Source organism: Lontra canadensis, unplaced genomic scaffold, assembly GCF_010015895.1.
Source record: "Lontra canadensis isolate GAN:19392208 unplaced genomic scaffold, GSC_riverotter_1.0 scaffold137, whole genome shotgun sequence".
Taxonomy (NCBI): Eukaryota; Metazoa; Chordata; class Mammalia; order Carnivora; family Mustelidae; genus Lontra; species Lontra canadensis.
The window spans coordinates 2897133-2917839 of NW_022631131.1; the positions used below are offsets into that span (position 1 = coordinate 2897133).

The following is a 20707-nucleotide window of genomic DNA, read 5'->3' on the forward strand; positions in this document are numbered from 1 at the left end:
TGTAGAAGGCAATTTTAGTGGATTGAGTCTTACCCATATAAATGGATTATTAGCTGCCGGTGTCCAGAAAAATTTACAAGGACTTTGCCAGGTTCTCCTTTGTGTGGAGGGAATAAAGGGGGAGGTAATGAGCAAGGCCCTGGGGCAAGGAGAAGGCCTTGTCATGGTCAGACTTGCAGGGTCTTCAGAGCTGATCTATTTGACACCAGAAAGATGGGCACACGTGTTCTGTCTTTCACAGCTTGATTCAGGTGAGCATACATGTCCGAAAGGATAAAGATATTTTTTTACCAGTTAAATCATGCATATTTTTTCCTGTCTTGATAGGTCATTGTGGATGAACGGAACCTGGCTTTCCTGCTGGGGTATGCTATTTCTGCTCTTCAGCAGTGTAGTTCCTGGACACACGTGGAAATCCTTCAAGCCCTGGCAGCTCTGGTTTACTGCAATGGCTCAAAATGTCAAAAGGTAGTTTCAACTGTGTTCTGTCTTTCCTTCAAAAGGTTAGGAACACGGGCTCTGAAGCAACAGGCCCATTCTGAGGTTTTGGTCCTATCATTCATGGTACGTGTGACCTTGAGCAACTCTCAGTCAACCACTCTGAGCCTCGTGTCTTCATGTGTACAGTAGTTCCTCTGAGGATGAAGTGAGACAGTCCTCGTGAAGTGCTTGGCATTCAGTGAATGTCATTACCTTTATTATTAATCTCTGTTACTATTATCATTACCCTTCAGCTCTGTACCCATGACGGAAGAGCTTCAGCAACTACCTAGGCTGGGAGTGGTGATCCCCGCTGGTGTTTTGGGGCACACCTTTGCATGCCCATCTGGAAGATTTACCTAGCAGCTCGTCTTGTGGAACTTAACTGCCTTTTAGTTTAAAAACTGACATCTGTCTAAAGAGTAATATTTTCCTCGGAGCTTTCTTTGACCAACATCAGCTGTTATTTTGTTTTAGTACCTCCCAGACTTGCTGGGCAAGAGCGGGATTTTGATGACGTTGAGTGACTTGGCTCAGCCCGACCCTGAAGTCAGGAGAGCTGCCGTGCACTGTATGGCAAACTTGTGTCTCAGGTATGTGGATGCTCACGGCTCCCAGCTGCGGTAAGACAGGGCTTCTCGTGGGCCCTTTGTGGGTGGTTCAATCAGTCTGAAGCCAGAGCCAACTTAGAAAAATAATCTACTGTGTGATTCTCATGTTCCTTGCTAATAAGATCATCTTATATTGTTTATTTTTTATTTTAATATTGCTTATAGAAAAGATAAAGGAAAAACTAGACTAGGACCTTATCCCTAAAATAGGGTAAAAGAAGTCCATGTGCAGTATGCCAAGGCTTTGTTTTCCGTTGATATAAATTTTAACCATATTAAATCTTTTAGAATAGAGTCATAAGAATTTAAGCTTTGTTGAGGCCTGTGTCAAAGCCAGTTTCTTCTAAGAAATTGGCACCCATCCCGGCCACCCAGTTGTAGATGTCTGCAATGAAAAATGAGGAGCACAGACTCAATACCTATGCCCTTCATCCAAGGGCATAGTCCAACTCCGTTGGTCTGTATTACTGCTATTTTTAATTCTTACTCTTTTGCGAGTCCCGTTTCAAAGGAGACTGAGTTTGCATTGCTTTTTTATATGTGTTTTAGTGTGCCGGGACAGCCATACTTGGAGGAGCCCTACCCAAATATCTGCTTCCAGGCTTTCTTGACCACTTTACAGTCTCCAAAATCATCTGATATGGATGACATCACGTTTTGCATGGTAGGTGGGGCTACCACTGATCTTGTGGATGTTACAGATGTGTCTAGAAGCAGCAATAGAACAGAGGCTGTTACTAAAGAGTATAATTTGGTTGTCAAATTAGTTTTGTCGAGAGATAATAGGCATGCATGGAATGTTTGTAACTTAAAATGGACATCGTATCTTTCCGGTTTAAATTACAAAACAGTTTCTGTTTATTTTGTTTTGCAATTTTAAAGCTTTTTAAAGAAAAATATTTTTTTCTCTCCTGACTATAAAAGCAATACAATTTCAGACTAGTAACTGTCATTTTATTTATTTATTTTTAGTGAGAGAAAGAGAGTGAGAGAGAGAGTACAAGCAAGGGCAGGAGATACAGGGAGAGAGAATCCCAAGCAGGCTTCACATACCCATAATGGAGCATGACTTGGGGCTCGATTCACAACCCCAAGATCATGACCCGAGTAGAAATCGAGAGTTGGATGCCCAACCAACTGAGCCACCCAGGCACCCCTCATAAATATCTTCTAGATGGAAGAGAGTGGATTTCATCAGTATCTGCAATATTATTTCTTTTTTAAAAAAGCTGATAGAAATATGACAATTTGTTAACATTTTTTTTTAAGATTTTATTTATTTATTTGACAGACAGAGATCACAAGTAGGCAGAGAGGCAGGCAGAGAGAGAGGAAGGGAAGCAGGCTCGCTGCTGAGCAGAGAGCCCGATATGGGGCTCGATCCCAGGACCCTGGGATCATGACCTGAGCCAAAGGCAGAGGCTTTAACCCACTGAGCCACCCAGGTGCCCCTGTTAACATGTTTTAAATTGAGTGACACATATCAGAAATTACAGATCTGTGATGATGAAAGTTCTTCATAGTTCCTGCTCAGATATAACCACTTGGAACAGTTTGCTCTGTGAGCCCCCAGATATTATTTCTGTGTGTAAATGAGCATAACTTTATAATTTTCAAGTGGGTCATATTAAATATGCTGTTTTTCAACTTTATCTCCTTTTTTTGTTTTTTAGATTTTTCTTTATTTGACAGACAGAGATCACAAGCAGGCAGAGAGGCAGGCAGAGAGAGAGGAGGAAATAGGCTCCCCACTGTGCAGAGAGCCCGATGTGGGACTCAATCCCAGGACCCTGAGATCATGACCTGAGCCAAACAAAGGCAGAGGCTTAACTCACTGAGCCACCCACACGCCCTTTTACCTCCTTTTTATTTTTTTTATTGTTCTATTTTTTTTAAGATTTTATTTATTTATCAGAGAGAGAGAGAGAGAGAGAGCGTGCACAAGCAGGCAGAGGCAGAGAGAGAAGCAGGCTCCCTGCCAAGCAAGGAGCCGGTTTCGGGACTTGATCCCAGGACCCTGGAATCATGACCTGAGCTGAAGGCAGCAGCTTAACTGACTGAACCACCCAGGCATCCCCCTTTGTCTCCTTTTTAAAGTGAATATTTCTAGGGCAGCTCTTCAGTACCTGTTGATGTACCTCATGCATTCGGACTGCTGTCACTGGGAGACCTTGGCCCAGTTACTGAACTTCTTGAGCTGCCCTGTTCCTTCTGTCTGAAATGGGACAGGTGATGCAATTACCCTGTAGGGCCCTACGAGCAGTCTACGAAACACAGCATTGACAGTGCTTGGCAGACGCCTGCTTTACTTTGGGTGACTTTCCCATGCCACAGAGGGTCAGTTTCTGACCTTCTGAGGATGACACAGAACAGGGGGAAATGGAAGCTTCTTGAGTGTTTCCACTATTTCAGAAAAAGGCTATTGTCCACATTCTCTCTGTGGGGTTAGTAGTTCTTCAGGATGGTATTTCTTAATGAGAATGCTGGTCAGAAGATTAATCTGGATCAGACTTGCTCTCTGGAAACCTGCTCCCCACACATGCCTTTGCTTTTAAGAACTAGTGAGGTTGGTGCATCAGAGAGCTTCCCCGCTTCCCATCTCCGCTGCTACTTTTCCATCCCTATCACCTTCTTCCCACTACACACCTCTTCTTCTTTTTCTTTTTCTCGTGCTCACCATTTGTACATGCTAGCTTATAAACATATAGGATAAGACCATTCCTCCATGAGAGCACTCTATTCTTCTAGAAAATAATTAGTAGTAGTTCATCAGATCTCTCTCCTCTGGATCTTCATTTTTTTTTCTCCTTTTGAATTTTTTTTTCATCATCTAGAGACTTTTTCTCCTCTAGCCTCAGTGGTGCTAGAAAGTTGATCCCTGGATAACTACATTTCCTTTACCTTTAAACTTGTCCCTTCTTTCCCCTAGTTGTTACAAAATGCATTAAAAGGTATACAGTCTCTTCTAAATGGGGGCAAGATGAAACTAACACAGACTGAGGAACTTGGAGCTCTTCTGGCTGTGCTAAAGGTGAGGTGTTGCCTGTTTAAACCCAAGTCCTCATTATGGTGAGTATCTTTCCTCCTTAAACCCCAGGCGTAAGGACCACTTTGCATCATCACTCTAAGGCTAGCTTTAGGTTATTATATTTTAGGAAAGATCATTCAAATGTTCATATATAAGCATACTTAAGAACTGAAAACAATAAAACTTGCCTTAAGTAAATATATCAAAATTCTGCAACTTTACTTACGAATCTTAAGTTAGGAAAGGAATAGGTTATGATCTGTAGATAATTTAGTTTTAGATCATCTCAAACCTGTTTATACTTGAAAGAAGAACCAGGGCTTCCCTTTGGCTCTGGGCCCATGCAGTCGGCAGGCCAGTCAGGATCACATTAGGAGGATGCATCCTTTGGCTTCTGAGCCTGCCGGTCAGTGGGAAGTTCAGATCAGCTTCTCTGGGGACCCACCTTTCAGTTCAGCCAGGAAGTGGCCTCGGTTCAAAGCCATGTGTGATAACTTAGCTTGATAATCATAAAAACATCAAATCCTTCCCTTTCCCGTCACCCAAATAGACAAACAGCTGGGTGTAGACATGCGTAAGTGAAAAAAGAACAATAGATTGGTTAAAAAATTATGGATCAAAGGATTGGATAAAACAGATTGGAAAAATTTTAAAAATTAATAAAAAACATGATTAAATAAACTAAAATCAAGTCTAACCTAATCTGGCCAGGATAGATCTATCCAGATGAGATTAAATGCTTCTGTAACCCCTAAACCACCAAGGTATCAATTTTCTGTCCATTTTAATTTCCTTAATAAGCTTCTAGACATTAATCTGTTCATTGATGTGATCCAGAACATGGTGAATCATTGTTTTATGATTAGTTTTCTGTGTGTGTGTGTCTCCTTAATCATCATTATTAGAAATCTATGTTTCATGGACTCCCGGGACTAAACATAGAGCTGCCCACGGTGTTATACCCGACTCTACTTCCTCAGTACGACGGGCGACCACCTGTCAAACCACAGCAACCTGAATCCAGCACTTCCCGACCAACTCTGGTATGCCTTTGTCTGCTTCAGCTTAAGTTGTGGATTGCCTTTAATTGTTTGTTATATGTGTTTTATATGATTTGCATCACTACTTGTGCCAAAGGCTCACCTTGAATTTGATTTCAGTTTAGGGTTTTTAGCATAGTAAATTTAAATTCATCAGACTGCTGAAAACACCAGTTCAAGTCTCTTGTATTTCTAAGAGTTCTAGACAGCGTAATAGATGTAACAGTGGACGTTCACTTTATACCTGAAGCCGCACATCCTCATTCCCCAAATGCTCAAGACCAAAAGCCAACCAACTTTCTCTATAAAAGGCTGATTGGTAAATATCGTAGGTCTCTCTTGTGACGACCAAGTTTCCCAACCTGTTCATATAGCTGCCGTATCCCTTATACTCCCTTATGTTGAAGAACTGAGGACATATAGATACGTGAGCCAGAGTACTACATCTAGAAACGTATCAGGTGTTAATTACCAAATGCTTATAATGAGAAATTCTTTCACTCATTGACTTACACAATATTAACTGAACATCTGCTACATCCCAGACATTCTGTTAAGCATTAAGGATATAGACTCTGCTTCTTACAGTTTGGAGGAAAAGGGGAAGGTGGATAAACAAGCAACTACAATGCGGTATTGTGATTTCTTTCATCAGAATATTCACAGGGTGCTCTGGGATCGCATCAGAGTACCCAATCCAAATAGAGGGGTAAGAGGGGGCTTTTTATTTATTTATTTTTAAAAAAATTTTATTTATTTATTCGACTGAGAGAGACACAGCAAGAGAGGGAACACAAGCAGGGGGAGTGAGAGAGGGAGAGGCAGGCTTTCTGCAGAGTAGGGAGTCCGATGCGGGGCTTGATCCCAGGACCTTGGGATCATGCCCTGAGCCTAAGGCGGATGCCTAACGACTGACCCACCCAGGCGCCTCTAGAGGGAGCTTTTTAAAAAATGTGGTGGCCAAACTGAGACTTAAGAATGAGTAAAGTACAAAAAGGAAGGAAAGGGTTTTACTCAGAGGCAACAGAAGGTGCATAAGCATAGAGAACGAGAGCGTAGCCCATTTGGTAACTGGTAGGCTAGAATGTCAGGTGCGTGCAGAGGAAGGCTGGGACATGCCGGTAGCAGAGGCCACATCCTAAGAGTCTTATACAGTACGGTAAGGAGTTAGCTTTTATCTTACAGGTGGTAGAGATGAAGACTCACATAGGGGAGTGAGGTGATCAGATGCACGTCTTAGAAAATCGCTATGGTAGCAAGTAAAAGGGTGTGAGTCTGGAGCCACATTAATAATCCGAAATAGAAGGGACGAGGACCTTCCTTCCTCAAAGTCAGGGACCTTGAGAATGCAAAGGGTGGCACATATTCCAAAGACATTTGGAAAAAAGTAGGAGAAAGGGAGAAAACTGGCTTTTACTTCATACCTACAAAGCCCCAGTGCCCTAAAACATGCATTGTATGTGGTGGGCTAACATTTCTCTTCTACATCTGGAGTGGTGCTAGCTACGTGTCTTATCTGGGAGAACGGAGAAAATTGTCACCCAAGTCGTTTTCTGTAATCGCATTCCCTTGCGGTTGAATGCGTTCACAACTGTGCAGGGAAGGTGGCGTTACAGATGAGGAAGGTCGAACTAGTGGAAGGCAAAGTGATTTGCTTAGAGTCACGGGGGTAGAATATAAAGCTGGGCTCCAAGCGTGGCTCTGTTGCACACACTTCCTGCCTTGTTTCCCGTGGTCCAGTGGAGTGTGTGTAAGCCCTTAGCATAGCCCCAGACACCCAGAGTAGGAAGTGCCACTTTCTTCTCTTCTCTTTTCTTCTTTCCTCATACTACATTTTGGGGACATATTTAGTAATTATTAAATGAGAAGGGTACCAGTAGCCATCATATATACGTGTTCATTTGCTCCTACAATCAGAATAAAAAGAAAAAATCAAAAGTCAAATCGAAGAAAATCCAGCAAGAAGAAGAGGAAGAGGAAGAATCCAGTGGTGAAAGAGGGGTAGCCCCCGTCGCTGGCTCAGGCAGAGAGCTCCTGCGTGAGGGGAACACTCCCTCTTCCTCGACCCTGGGAGGCCAGAGTTTGCCCGTAGAGGGAGATGGCGCTGCAGGGAAAGACCTGTTCTCCCCGCCCATCCGTTCTGCCAGCTGGAAAAGGGTCAGCAGTAGTGAGTCTGACTACTCCGACGCAGAGGGAGGCATGCCGAGTAAAATGAGGTAGTAGTATTTTGTTATGTTGTTACGCCTTATAATCTCCATTGCTTGTAAATGTATAACTTTGCTTAAAAAGCTGACTGACAGACGGGATTGAACTTGAAGATTCATTTGTGCGGGCCTTTATACATGTGGTTCCTCTGCCTGGAATTTCCTCTCCCTCTGTCTGTCTCCTTGCCGTGTTAACCACTGCTCCTCTTCAGTACGAGCTCAGCAATCATGTCCTCTGAGAAGCCTTTTCTGATGCCCCCCCCCCCCCGAATTCTGGCTTAGGTCCCTACTTTGTGGGCTTATTCCCGCCTTAGGGTTGATCATGCTGTGTTGCAGTTATCTCCTTAACTGTCTGTCTCTGTCCCTCGTGAGCTTGTGGGGGGCACGGACGGGCTTCATGTCTGTCGGCCTCAGCCCAATGCCTGGCGCGTACTTATGTACTCTGGGTGAGTTTGCTGGATGAATGGATACTCTGCAGTGTTGCATATCTAACACCAGTTTCCTGATGTCAAACTGTTGCCCTTTTATTTTCTGTCTAGTTGTTTTATATTGTCAACTTTTTAACTTGTTATGTAAACAAATTGCTTTAACATGTTTTGATGGAAAAATATTTGTTTTAATATCACGTTGGCATCTTTACCTTAGGGTTTATTCAGAATGTTGAATATCATTTGAGTTGGCTAAAATAAACAGACTTTCATGTCTATATTTTTTTTAAAACTACTAAAAGACTTGGTCTTCCTTCTTTTGGATAGGTCTTACCAAGCCAAAGTTCGCCAAGGAGCATTAGCTTGTTTTCTTTCTACTATAAAATCTATAGAAAAAAAAGTTCTTTATGGCTACTGGTCAGCCTTTGTTCCCGATACACCTGAGCTTGGCAGCCCTCAGTCCGTGTCCTTGATGACTCTTACATTAAAAGATCCTTCTCCGAAGGTAAGAGCATTTAAATTCTCACGTGATGCCAGGAAGAAGAACTTTACACATCTTTATTGTTTTCTCTGCCTTACCTGATCTCATCTGAATACAGCTCTCACTAATACCAACCCAGGTTCCGACTTGCAAACCACTGGACAGGCAGGAGGATAGGAAGTGGCTTATGTGACTAACAGGTTGAGAAAGAGCACAGTGAGGTTGCCTGCTGCCCAGGGCTCGTTTCAAGCCTGAGCACAGTGAGGGTTAGAACTTCAGTGTCCCTTCTGAGCTGCACTGAAGCAGCTGTGCTTTCTTCCCTTTGGTGAAAATGTTGATTGCCATGGTATTTGTAATAAAAAGTAAAAGTGAGAAAATAAGAAAAATAAAAGGGCTTAAACACTCAGTGGAATATTTTGGTCCATAGTGGGGTTATGAAGGATGTGCAAAGCTTAGAAGAATGTTTATGATGAGAAAACTTCTAGGTGACCCTTCAAAAGCTCTTACAGGGTGAAGAAAAATAAATGGGCCTCAGTTATACACACAAAAAGTTGCAAACACCCGATATCTCGAACAGTTAAAAGCAGCAGTAATTTTTCAGATTGACTGAATCAGTAGCAAAGGAGAAGCTGGGAGGAAAATGGGAATGAATGGTGGCAAATAAGTGAGTAAGGAAGCCATTCTAGTATTTGAAAGGAAAACTACCATAAAGGATGAAAATACGGATATTGGAAGAGCCTCCGGCTGAGGAGAGCTGCTGGCAGTAGCCGAGGAGGAGATGGGGCTGTGGAGCAAGTAGCCGGCCAGATGTGCTTCAGAAAGCACAGCCTGTGTGTCTCCAGGCAGCACAGAGCAAATCAGCAGTGCAAATACCATGACTGATGTACAGATGTCTTCTATATAAATTGCTTGGGTGTTAAAAAGGTAGATTATTATCCAGACTTGATCTAAGGAACAAACTATGGGGTATACTTTCTTCTTGGTACATTGAGAATTATTCTGATTTTGAAATTCCATGATGTTCATTTATTTCTCTTTTGGAGAACTGTGAAATGTAGAAACGAATCAAACTCTAAAGTAATAGTTAGCGTACCTAGGAAAGAGAATAAACCCAGTATTTAACTATTACAGACTGGTAGGTTTTCCTTATAAGGCCAACCAAGATACAGATGACCTTGGCTTGGGTATCTCCAGATCTAGAGACCCTGACACTGTGTTCAAATGCCTCCACCCTAAAGGCAGCCAACTTTGGGAATGCAATCAAATAAAAGTAACCTTGACCAACTGTGCAGAATAATCAGTCCTGGGACAAAGCCAAAGAAGGGAACAGCCACGTGCATCGAAACCTCCCTGCTACCCACTCCCAGCAGTGACTTCTTTATCACCTTCCCAGAAAGATTTTGACCAAACAAACATAAAAAAAGGATATGTGGGGTTTAAGAAACAAGGCAGAGGATCATAGGGGAAGAGGAAAAAATGAAACAACATGAAACCAGAGAAGGAGACAAACCATAAGAGAAACAAACTTAAGAGAACTTTCACTTAAACTTAAACAAACTTAAGAGAACATAAGAGAATCAGGAAACAAACTGACGGTTGCTGGAGGCAAGAGGCCTGGGGGGATGCGGTAACAGGGTAAGACATTGGAGGCAGTATGTGTTGTAATGAGCACTGGGTATTATATCAGACTGATGAACCACAGACCTGTAACCCTGAAACAATCTACTATATGTTAATTAATTGAATTTAAATAAATAAATTTAATTAAAAAAAAAAAAGAAAACAGAAGGATTGATTGAGCTACCATAGCAAACATTTCTGCTGCATCTGTAGGTAGCAAGATAGGGAAAGGGCAGTATCATTACCTTTGAACAAGACTGCGTGTCCAAGGAAGTGAAACTGCCCACTGGTGAAACGGAGCACACTGATGCTTATCTGACTGAAAAGTCTTCATCCATCATTGTAAACACTCAGATAATAAAAAGTTAACAAAAGGAGTTCTCTGGAGAGCTGCACCTCTTACAGTTTGCTTGCACATCAGTAATTTCTGATGGAAGTGCTGATCAGAACTGGTCAACAGTTTATTAAATATTGATGTAAGAGTCAGTGATGCAGAACTTGAACAACTCAGTGTCATAAGTAGAATTTTTTAGCAACAAAGATATGTTAAGCGGGGTTTAAAGGAAATTAAATCAGAACTATGAGAAGTATAATTTGATATAGCATCAATTTTTTATACAGAGTTTATATCTCAGTGATATGTTTCAGTGACATTACTTTTGTTTTCATCTGTTGATGGTCATGGATACTTTTTCCCTTATAGGGTACCAAAGTTAATTGAGCTAAAATTTTTTAACTTTTGAACATCAGTTCATTGCTCTCCACAACTTGGTCTTTCATTATAGTTTGTTTGTGAGCTGTTGGAATCACGGTTTTTAATTACTATCTAAAGGAACAGAGGTTTAGCATAACATCTACATTTTTCAGTTCAGACCAGCCATCTACTCAGAGGTTGGCAAAGTATGTTTTTAGATGATGCATGAACTGAGAATAGTTTTATGCTTTAAAATTTTTTTTTATTTTAAATGATATTTCATGACTGTAAATACTAAATGAAATTCAGATTTTATTGTCTATAAGTAAAACTTTATTGGAACACATTCCTATTTAATCTTTAGTGTCTGTGCTGCTATGGCTGGGGGGTTGCAACAGAGACTCTTGGGCCTACAAAGTCTAAACTGTAAAGTGTGTGCTGCTGGGCCTTCGCAGAAAAAGTTTTCCAGCGCCTGATCTAGTTCTTTCTTGGATGAGCAGACTTGTGACGTGTGCATGAGTTCTTTCTCACGAGCGATCTCTCACACACACAGTTTCCTAATACACTGTCATCTTCCTAAATTCAGTGATTGTGTTTAATTCCAAAGACTCATATTGCTCTACTACACATTTATTTTCAAAGCAATAAATTTTCAGTTTTTTTTGTGAGTCCACTCTATATGAGGCATGCAAAAATGATTTATTCATTGTTACCCAGAGATGATACAGTTGCAGATTTTCTGGAAAACCTTTTCACACCAAACTCAGGTATACTTCATGATGAGCAAATACTTAGATTAGAATTATTATTTTTTTTAAGATTTTATTTATTTGAGAGGGAGAGAGAGTGAGAGAGCAAGCACGAGTGGGTGTGGGGGCAGCAGGAGAAGCAGGCTCCCTGCTGAGCAGCGAGCCCAATGTGGGGCTCAGTCCCAGGACCCTGGGATCATGACCTGAGCCAAAGGCAGACACTTAACCAGCTGAACCACCCAGGTGCCCCTAGATTCGAATTATAATGTTGAGTCTCCATTTTAAAATTATCTGACAGTGTTTGGTATTTTGGGGGACTGGCCAAAGAGGGTACAGTATTACATTATTAGTCCTACATTTATCACCTATATTCCATTTCGTTTAAATTGGCTTTCTTTTTATTTCTTTTTTTTTTTTTTTCCTTTCCCTAGTTTCAGTACCAAGTGAAAGTCATATTTAGCATTAGAAACACAAGCTTGCCGCAGTGAATCTTCCAACAAGTGCAGCTGGCCATTGGCAAAAGGGCACATACTTTAATTTCCATCTGTCAGGCTACAGTTAATGGTTTTCCTTTCTTTGATTAACAAAGGCTCACTACAAGCAGTGTTCGTTTCTGTACCTTGAGTGTTTCTGAAAAATTGGATCACGAATGATGCCTGCCAAGTTGAATGTGCAGAGTCTCTAATATCCTGTTTAATTAACTTAGAGCACTCACGGATGCTTCAGGAGAGTATATATAGCAGCATGTTTGATGTAACACGGACTCTAAACTCATGTATTTTATTTCTGCCCCATGAGCTAGTTCACTTTCTTTTCCCTTGGTCTTGTACTCGAATAAACCAGGCCTCTAATTTTTCTTTAAGTTATTCTCATGTTCATGATTTCAGGTTTTTGTACGGTTGTGTAGCTTAGACTCGTTTCTTACTCTAAGAAAACCTAACAGCAGTGTGATGTAAGGCTCTTTTTAAAGTGGAGGTGCAAGGGGCCTAGTTCATGGCTACTTTTAGGACCTGATAGATAATCCCAATGCCTTTATTTTCCTAATTAAAATGATCCACAATACTTCCAAAATTAAAAACAAAAATAGGAAGAAGGGGATTTTTTAAAAAAAGATTTTATTTATTTGACAGACAAAGATCACAAATAGGCAGAGAGGCAGGCAGAGAGAGAGGAGGAAGCTGACTCCCCACTGAGCAGAGAGCCGGATGTGGGGCTCCATCCCAGGACCCTGGGATCATAACCTGAGCTGAAGGCAGAGGCTTTAACCCACTGAGCCACCCAGGTGCCCCAAGAAGGGGATTTGACTCCTGATTATTAACTAACTGATGGGAATCATCCTGAAATTTCAGACACGTGCCTGTGCTCTGCAAGTTCTATCTGCCATCTTGGAAGGCTCAAAGCAGTTTCTTTCTGTTGCTGAAGATACCAGTGACCATCGAAGGGCTTTCACTCCCTTCTCTGTGATGATTGCATCCAGCATTAGAGAATTGCACCGATGTCTTCTGTTAGCGCTGGTGGCCGAGTCGTCCTCACAGACCCTTACTCAAATAATTAAGGTCAGCGTGCCAAGTTATCCATAGGTTCTGGAGGGGTTTTGTCTTGTTTCAATTCTGTATGTTTTACATTGTCCAAAAGTAATTTGACTTAAGAATATAACTAAGTACTAATTTTATTTAATGATATCTTATTTGGAAGTCTAACTGGTGATTTTATTTAAAGCTATACTGTTGTGCCACTTATTTGATCTGACCTACAATTTCTGTATGTCCAAGTAAATGATTTACTAAAAATACTCCTATTTTTAGAATTAGTTGTACCAATGAGAATACAAATGCTATTCCCCTAAAAAAAGAACAAAAAAGAAAAAGACTGATTTTCAAATGACTATGAAGACTTTTCTTTTTTAATTAAATGCTATAAAGTTCGTGTCTGTGCTGTGGCTTAATCAGACCGATTGATGGGCTATTCTTGTATTTTGCAGTGCCTTGCAAATTTAGTATCAAATTCACCATATAACCGTCTGAAACTCAGCCTGTTGACCAAAGTCTGGAACCAGATAAAGCCTTATATTCGCCACAAAGGTTGGTGGTAGTTTAAAGTCAATTGCTTTTTTATATCAATCAAATCTAAATTATTATTTTTAAAAGTAGAGCAGATTTATAGCTCTAAGATATCTCTACTTATTCTCAAGTTTTTGGGGAAACCACTTTGGTTTGCTAGAACTAGAACCCACTTTGGACCCTAAAGCCCCAGTAGTAAGGATGGATGGAGAGTCACATAGACATCATCCTCTTTTTGGAAAGAAAAACTGGAATATAAAACCTAACTTCCTTAGCATTATCTCCTCTGAGGTTTGGATAAAATTCCAGAGCCTCAAATCCCCACTGGCTACAGTCCTATTTCTTGCTGTTTCCTGACTTATTCCCACCCATAATGCACATGTGCTAGAACACTTGCCTAGAGAACAGTTGTTTTTCTTTTGATTGTAAGCTTTAGGATCAGACGCATTCTGGTACGTGAAGTTGTTCAGTGTTGACTTCTAGTACTTGAAGGAGGTGGCAGATGTTTCTGTGACGTCATGGGAGGGCTGGTGGACCTGGAGTCAGGCTGAGGGTCTGCAGCCCCGTCCCACTGCTGCCATCTCAGAATTGCAGCCCTGTCAGAGCCTCCTTTCCCCCGAACAGGAAGAAGTAGACTCACCTCATGAGATTTTTATAAGGCTTAAATGAGATCATGATGTGTAAACTAAGTCCAATTCACTTCTTTCGCCAGTGTGTAAAACGGGACCCAGAAAGATAAATCCTGCCTTGGAGTCTCTCATCACATTAGTGGCAGAAGTAAGACTGAAACAACCCGAGTGCTTGGGCTCAGTGCCCTGCCCGTTCCCCTGCTCCAGCTCTTCTTCATCTGCAGACTGAGGGGACAAGCGTCTGGCTTTGTCCTCCAGCATTTTTACTATTAAAATGGTCAAACCCACAGAAATTTGAAAGAATAGTGCAATGGACATCTGCGTACCTCTCCCTAGACTTAATCATTGGTAACGTTTGTCATGTTGGCTTTGTTTCCGCGCATGTATATCTGTGTATGTGAATATACATGTGTGCGTATAAATATGTATATTTCTGAACCATTTGAAGGTCTGTTACAGGAGTGCCTGGGTGACTCAGTTGGTTAAGTGTCTGCTGGTGGCTCAGGTCATGATCTTAGAGTCCTGGCATCGAACCCCACTTCGGGCTCCCCACTCAGCGGGGATCCTGCTTCTCCCTCTCCCTTTGCCCCTCCTCCTGCACATGTTCTCACTGTCTCAAATAAATAAAAATTTTTAAAAAACAATTTCTAAAAAGTCAATTACAGACATGATATTTCATCCTCAATACCTTAGCACGCATCTTTTAAGAGTAAAGACAGTCTCCTAAAAAACACACCACTATTCTCACACCTAAGAAAATTACATTGATTCCATAGTATCGTCTTATATCTAATCCACCTTCAAATTTCCCCACGTCTCAAAGAATCTTTCCTCGTTTTTTGTGAGAACTTGGGTTCATTCTGGGTTCGTGCACTGCATGTCGTTATCCTGTCACTCTAGTGGCTTCTAATCTAGAGCGGTCCATCAGCCTTTTCTTTCTTTCGCCACGCTGATTTATGGATGAGTCCCAGACAGTTGTCTCCCAGCACGTTTCACATGCTCAGTTTGCCAGATAGTTTTTTTTTTCTGAATTCTTTATATATATACATATATATATATATATATGTATATATATATATATACACACATATATTTTTTTTATTAACATATAATGTATTATTTGCCCCAGGGGTACAGGTCTGTGAATCATCAGGCTTACACAGTTCACAGCACTCACCGTAGCACATACCCTCCCCAGTGTCCATCACCCAACCACCCTACTGCCAGATAGTTTCTTTACAGTGTTGTTGAACTACTGTTTCTGTCCCGTGTAGTTCTCTAAACCGGAAGTTAGGGCTAGAGGTTTAATTAGATGCAGGTTAACCAAGGATGCCCTAATTCTTCATTGCCTGCGGGGGTAATTGTGATCCCACAGTGATAGTGATTCCCGCTAACTTTGACAGATGTGAATGTTCGCGTGTCAAGCCTCACTCTCTTGGGAGCCATCGTGTCCACTCACGCACCTTTACCTGAAGTCCAGTTGCTCTTACAACAGCCCTGTTCTTCCGGACTCAGCAGTAGCAATTCAGTGACTCCCCACCTCGGCACTCCTGATCGGTGCAAGAAAGCCCCCCCAGGACCCTTTCTGGAGGAAGCATCAGTTAGCTCCCCAAGGGGGTCTTCAGAGCCCTGCTGGCTCATCCGACTCTGCATTTCCACTGTTGTGCTGCCCAAGGAGGATTCCTGTTCGGGTAGCGATGCTGGCTCTGCAGGAGGAAGCACTTACGAACCATCCCCCATGCGGCTGGAGGCCTTACAGGTAGGAGGTTCTGGCTCCTTGTTTCTGAAATGGAAGAAATCGTTCTGCCTTCAAAGGGTGATGGGTTGTGGGGAGCAAGTCCATGAAAGTAATGGAAAACCGAGCCACGGGCCAGTGGTGTTACTGGGAGTTGCATTTTAGGTGTGAGAGCTCTGTCGTTTTGTTTTTGGCCGAGGCTGGGAGAAGACTTGGTGTAAATGTCAGATATCTGCCTTTCTGTTGCAAGCCATTTTAGTCACCTCCATTATGTGACAGGTGGGAACGCTAGATTATATAGTAATTCTGAAAGAAATTGTACAGTTCGTCTCTGATTTCTGCAACTTGAAGTAAATGTGCAGTTCTCCGTAACTTCTCTTTCATCTTCCGTCTGCTTAGAGACAACAAAATAATTGCTCCTTCAAAGGAAGAAAACAAGCCTAGGTTAACATACTTCCTTCTTCTGTACTCAGCTGTGATCTTAGACATGAGTGGTTCTGCGCTCTGCTGCTAGTTGTCTGGTTTGATATGAAACATGGAAGCTTCCAACTTTTTCAGCCTTAGCTCCCTCCTTCAGCTGAAGTATTCCACGAGTCCCAGCCTCAGCAAATTGTTCCCAGGCGTAAATAATATCGCCGATCTTAGTGAAACACATTTCATAAATTATAAAGCACCCTGAAATTATATGATACCGTTAATTGATTTCAGTCATAAAATACAGATTGCGGTTGTTCATTTCCTTCAGCATTAGAGTCCTGCCCCGTGTTAGGTGTGAGCGACTTCTGTAATGTTAGAGCACGCATCTGGATATTGCAGCCCCGCACTGCATTCAGGTCTTGGGGGTTATTTGTCCCTTCTCTTTGCAGGTGTTGGCTCATCTGGCCAGAGGTTACTTTTCAATGGCTCAAGTGTACTTGATGGAGCTTGGAGAGGTGATTTGCAAGTGCATGGGGGAAGCAGATGCGTCCATTCAGCTTCATGGAGCAAAGGTAACTTTCATGAAAAGCCACCTGCTTTTTTCTTCTCTTCCTTTATGTTCTTCCCTCTGCTGCATGTCTGTCCATTCTGAGGTTTCTTTTGGAGGGAGGTTTCAGGTAGGGAAAATCATACATTCTTTTATTTGCAGCTCTAATCTAATGCAGAAACCCAAAGAATTCATTTGGTAATAAATTTACCATATATTTCTGGTGATTCTGTTCCTGAAAGCATACTTCTCGCATAGGAGTTGCTGAGAAAGGAGAGAAAATTCAGTTGGAAATGATTTTTCCCCTTGATTTGAGGTCATCTCCAAACAAGTGAGGTTTTCTACCTCCGTAATTCTCATACTGGGCTTTGATCATCTGTTTCCTTTACCTTGGCAGCTTTTGGAAGAGCTGGGCACAGGCTTAATTCAACAGTATAAACCGGACTCTACCGTGCCGTCTGATCAGAGAGCACCAGTCACCGTGGTGAGTACGTCTCAGTTCACGGCTTTGTCTTTTCTTAAAAGTGCTTCAGTCAGTTTTGAGGTTCATTAATGAAGTAAAGTAAATGATATGGCTTCTTCTAGTGTCAAAAACTAGTTTATAATCTGTGGTGACATGATACTACCACGAATAGGATTTATTTGCGCTTTGGTTTCTTTGCAGTTCATTGTGTGGTCACATTATGTGTAACATACAGCCAGCAACTGAAGTAGCATTTCTTCCACATAAAACCTAGTTTGGTTATTCATCCTGCCCAAGAGGCAGACTGGAATGATGGGAAGAGCCAGGCATTTGGAATCAGAAGACAGGAGGTCAAATCGAGGAAGCACCATTCATGGATGTACACGCACAGTTTCCTCATAAGGAGGAATAGTGATCTTTAACTCCTGGGGCTATTGGAAGATTGAAATGTAAAGGTGCTGGCGCATAGTAGGTGCTCAACAGATGTCCATTCCCTTAACTCCCTCACCACCATGCCCCTGTGGTTCCCATTAAAGATCTGAGATCTTAGTTGTTTCTGCTGTCCCCACACTGTGCCAGTGAGGAACATATGACCCTACCAAAAGTGATGGGTTTTTCTCCTGTCCTCCTCAACCTGCCTCTTCTTTTCCCTTTGCAATTTCCATCATCCTTGCAAGAAATTAATACCTAGCCCTAGTTCTTTCCCAAGACTGCCACTAAAGCTGAAATGTCACCATTCACGGGGAGATGAGTTATTTTGCTCAGACAGACCTGAGTTTGCACCCAGTCTTCTCCCCCTGCTTGTCGGTGACTTTTAGGCAAGACTCATCTGTTCACACTTGGGTGTTGTTTCATCTGTATGAAAGGGATACACTTGCTATATTACTAGTCAGTTGCTGGTAGTAAATTATCTAAAACACTTAGCAGCTTAAAACAATATACATTCTCTCACATAGTTTCTTTGGCACAAGAATTGGGAGCGGCTTAGCTCAGGTCTCTCTGAGGTTGCAGTCAGGAAGCCAGCAGGGGCTGCCGTTAACTGAACTTGACAGGGGTTTGAGGATCTTCTTCCATCATGGCTCACTCACATACCTAGCAAGTTAGCGCTGGCTTTTGGCAGTGGGCCTCTTCCCTCCCCACGAGGACCCCTCCAGAGGGCTGCATGAGTGTCCCCTAGATGCAGTGGCTGGCTTCCCCCACAGCAAGAGAATCAAGAGAGAACAAGACAGAAGCTGTGGCATTTTTATGACCTCACTTTGGAAATCTCACACTGTCATTTCCACAGCCCGTTACTGGATACACAGGTCAGCCCCAGCCAGTGTGGGAACGGAGGGCCACCTCCTTAATGTAGGAGGCGAGAATCACTATGGGCCATCTTGGAGGCTGGCAAGCATACCTGTCCGCAGTCTTTCATTTGGGGTGGGAGAGGCCCAGATTGGGTTTCTAGGAGCTGGGATTTAGGGGAGGACAGAACTGGGCTGTGGGATACATGATGGATCTCGGGACTAAATCCGTGGGGCAGAAAGAGGTACCAAGCCACAGACAGATTTGCAAATGACATGAAATCCCTGGGATTTCATGAGCAGGGGAAGGAAGCTGTTCAAGGTACTCTGCGGGTGCCTACCTGGAGAGCTTCAAAGTGAGCTCATTCTTCCTTGTGCTCACAGCAGCCCCCTGCTCAGTTTAAGTCTCCATTACGCACTGGGCATGTGTGAGGGACTTCACACCCAGCATTACGTCTTACTCTTGCCCCGACTCTACCAAGTAGACAGCTTTGCCCTGTTCTTCTGAAGAGGAGCCGACACTTAGGCGGGTTTGGTGACTTGCCCGAGGTTGCAGAGATGGGAAGCGGCCGCTGAAGGATCCAGGTCAGGTCTGCCTCTGGATCCCACGCTGTTTGGACTCCCGCACCGGCCTCTGGGCTCTGGGCTCTGACGCCCACTAGCATGTTACACCATGTCTTCGTGCCTCAGTTTCCTTGTGTGAAAGTGGAGATAATGACACATACTTCATTTAGTTGTGCTGAGGACTGCAGTGTGTAGGCACTGAGAGCAGCGTCTGGCATGTGAGACGCACTGTGGAAGACTCGAGGTGCGGGCAGCTGCTGCTTTTACCACCATTGTCTTCCCCCTCCTCCTCCCGATTGTCTTCTCCGGTCGCCTTACTATAGCAGACCGGTCCCTGGTCAGTAAAGTGGAAGGATGAAGTTGTCATTTTCTGAAGCCCCTTCCATTGCTGTGGAAGGAATAGCGGAAGCCTTAGAGAAAGCCGCTGCTTTATAGAAGGATGTTTCGTTACTGTGGCCCCTTGTGGTAGTGTTCGCGTCGAGCTGGTTCCACTGTTGGCTCTTGGGCCACGGTTTTGACTGTGCCCCTGTTCCAGGTGGTGACGTTCTGGACTATGATGCTGAACGGCCCTCTGCCCAGAGCCCTGCAGAATTCCGAGCACCCGACTCTGCAGGCGAGCGCCTGCGATGCCCTGTCTTCCATCCTGCCCGAAGCCTTCAGCAGCCTGCCGGTAACCGGAGGAGTGTTTCCTCAGCCCCAAGCAGCCCCCTCGAGCATCAGAGCTTTAGTTTGATTCAGATTCTTGTTCATTTTGAGCCAGTATTCATCATGCTCTCGGAGAAAAGGGGGCTCAGTCTTCTTGAGTGTGGAGCGAGGGCGGGGGCAAAATTTAAAATCTTAACATCTCGGGAGAGCGTTTCCTCCCTGCGCTTTAGAGGGTGGGTGGTGGAAGTAGGGGGAGAGGCTCGGAAGTCAGAGACATTTCAGAAAGCGTTCGAAGCCGGAAGTTAGGAAGACCTGGGTATAAGTCCCAGCTCTTCCACTCTCCACCTCTCTGATGATCTTAACTTCTGTAAAACTGATTTTATCATCTATAAAATGGGCACTACGTGAGGAATAACGTGAAGTATGTGACTGTACTTGGCTGGTGCCCACCACAAAGGGTATCTAGGAGGCTCCCCTTCTTTAGTCCCCAGTGACATTTGTGTCTGCTCTTAGCTTTCATGAAGGAGCAGAATACAGTGACCGAGTTCACACAGTGGTAAAGGTTAAAGGTCACAGATGCTCTGTGTGCAGACACTCCCCTGATGGGTCCGAAGTGAACCTCTGCTCTCTGCCAAGGTAGCTTCCAGGTCTCAGTTGTGTTCTGCTCCCAAATATGAACTCAGACACAGACGCGTCACAGTCACCTGTCGAGTACAGTGGTTTCTAGTTCTTTCAGGCTCACTATCCCTTTGCCAACCTTTCTCACTGCAGAGTGACAGGCAGATCCTGTGCCTCACCATGCTGCTCGGGCTGAACGACAGCAAGAACCGATTAGTGAAAGCGGCGACCTCACGGGCCCTTGGAGTCTATGTGCTTTTCCCCTGTCTCAGACAGGTCAGTGTGAGCCCGCACTGCCCTTCAGTGCCTGTGATGGGCCAGCGCGCTCATGGTTTGGGTAGATAGAGAGCTGGACAGTAAAAGACGTAACATTGCTTTAAATCTGGTTTCCTTAATTGTTGCTAAAATATA

The 20707-nt window shown here is 43.2% G+C and overlaps 1 protein-coding gene across 2 annotated transcripts in view; it reads left to right on the top strand.

The window, feature by feature from the left end:
* Positions 1-20707, top strand: part of HEATR6 (HEAT repeat containing 6) — a 47180-nt gene that overhangs the window by 20212 nt on the left and 6261 nt on the right. For both annotated transcript variants that reach the window (XM_032843219.1, XM_032843220.1), the window contains 14 exons: positions 328-468; positions 958-1073; positions 1641-1755; positions 4021-4122; positions 5025-5162; positions 7077-7375; positions 8119-8296; positions 12685-12891; positions 13317-13416; positions 15428-15783; positions 16626-16748; positions 17121-17207; positions 19569-19703; positions 20450-20572. In XM_032843219.1, coding sequence (XP_032699110.1) covers positions 328-468; positions 958-1073; positions 1641-1755; positions 4021-4122; positions 5025-5162; positions 7077-7375; positions 8119-8296; positions 12685-12891; positions 13317-13416; positions 15428-15783; positions 16626-16748; positions 17121-17207; positions 19569-19703; positions 20450-20572 — 2220 coding nt within the window. The remainder of the gene's footprint in view (positions 1-327; positions 469-957; positions 1074-1640; positions 1756-4020; positions 4123-5024; positions 5163-7076; positions 7376-8118; positions 8297-12684; positions 12892-13316; positions 13417-15427; positions 15784-16625; positions 16749-17120; positions 17208-19568; positions 19704-20449; positions 20573-20707) is intronic.